At 37.2% G+C, this 1733-nt stretch overlaps 1 protein-coding gene across 1 annotated transcript; it reads right to left on the reverse strand.

The window, feature by feature from the left end:
* LOC112517030 (thioredoxin M3, chloroplastic-like) lies at nt 1-1047 on the reverse strand. Its single transcript, XM_025124326.1, has 2 exons — nt 732-1047; nt 1-502 (listed from the first exon to the last, which is right to left on the reverse strand). Exons 1-2 carry the CDS (start codon nt 901-903, stop codon nt 183-185), a joined length of 492 nt encoding a protein of 163 aa, XP_024980094.1. The 5' UTR covers nt 904-1047; the 3' UTR covers nt 1-182.
* Between the last annotated feature and the right edge of the window lie 686 nt (nt 1048-1733).

Raw genomic sequence — 1733 nt, forward strand, 5'->3', positions numbered from 1 at the left:
GAAACTCAAACCACATTATATAATATCCAACTCAATTTGAAAAATTAGAACCATAATTTATGTACAAAATATGATGTGTAATAAGGAAATCTCATAACTAAACTTTACAAACGATAAAACCTTCCAAAGGGGGGTGGGCTGGTTTGGGTTCCCCAAACTGACCATGGGTCAAGGGGTGCGTATCAACTAGCCAAGACCCTTTCAATGGCAGCCACAAAGAACTCTTTAGGCATGGTTCCAACCACTGACTCAAGCTTCTGGCCATTCTTGAACAGCAGAACGATGGGCACCGCCTTGATATTGTATTCCTCCGCAACTCGGGGTTCCTGGTCCACATTGATCGCAACACACTTGAGCTTTCCGGCATAATCGGTGGCAATCTCATCCGTCACTCGGTGCACCATCTGGCATGGTCCGCACCAACTGGTGTAGAACTCCACCATTACTGGCGTTTCACTTTCCAAAATCGATGTGTTCCATGACTCTGCTGTTACTTCTGAAACTGCAATCAACAACGACAAAGGTTCAAGATCAGAGCTGTAACGGTGCATTTGGGTCTAAGCCAAATGAAAGAATTGGTCAAGATTTTTTAAGGGTTTTTAATTTAAAAACATGTTTAGTCCATTTGCTCTCAATCAGAAAAGGAAAAAAAAATCCCCCAAAAGGAAAACTCAAGCCCACCAACTGTTTGTGAAATTGATCAACATGATTCAGCATACAAGTAAACATACCTTTGGATTCGTGGCGCATAGATACGACCCGCAAACGAGATCGGGTTTTGGGGACCCGAAAAGATAAAGCAGATGAACGTTTAAGGTGTTGATGGGAAGTGGATGAGGAAGATAGCATTGAAGAAGAAGGACGAGTTACAAGATAGTAAGCACAAAAAGCAGAGGCAGCCATTGAAATGTGTTGGATTAAGCAGACGACAGAAGAAAACCTGGGTTTTTGGTGGATAAGAATCAAATCATGAATGAGAAAGAAGGCAGATCTGATGCTATACAGGGTACTTGTGAGTGGTCGAGTTATTTTAATGGCGATGTGATGGTGATCATGAAGACGACAAATTGTGTAGATAGGCCATTGGAAGGTCCGTTGAAATCACCAACTGGATTTAGACACGAGGGAGCACGTTTTCTATTTTTTTTGTGATTGTTAGCTGTCCAGGTGGACTGCTAACTGCGGTTACCACGTTTTCCAATTTTAATTTATAACAAGTAGGAGGAAATTGATTGGATACAAATTATATTAAATTTATTTCGTTTACCAAGAAATATCTATTTTGATAAGCGATTTTGGGGTGTTTGGGATTGCTTATAGAAACACCTTATTAATTAATTCTGGTATGATATCGGTAATATATATTTTTGAGTGTTTGGATTAACAACTTATATCGGCGTTAAACTGATAATAAAGAGTTTTTTTAAAAGTTAAATTCTTCTGACTTATAATAAGTTGATAATTGTTTTTGTAGAAAAACATAAGTTGTTTCAAATAAAGAATCTCAAACATCCCCTTATTCTCAAGATATTAATATATGTGTCTTAATATTGATTTTGTTTGTTAGAATTAATTGTATATTGAACATGATTTTAGGGTAAATGACGTACTCTATGTGGAGCATCTTGTGAAATATAATGTGCATATTGAATAATTGAAATTTTGTGGGGCCAAATTAATTCACTTATGTTAGGGCTTTTTTTTATTGCATCCCTATCTATATTATATACTAG

The sequence above is a fragment of the Cynara cardunculus genome (assembly GCF_001531365.2).
Source record: "Cynara cardunculus var. scolymus isolate 2C chromosome LG 8, CcrdV1, whole genome shotgun sequence".
NCBI lineage: Eukaryota > Viridiplantae > Streptophyta > Magnoliopsida > Asterales > Asteraceae > Cynara > Cynara cardunculus.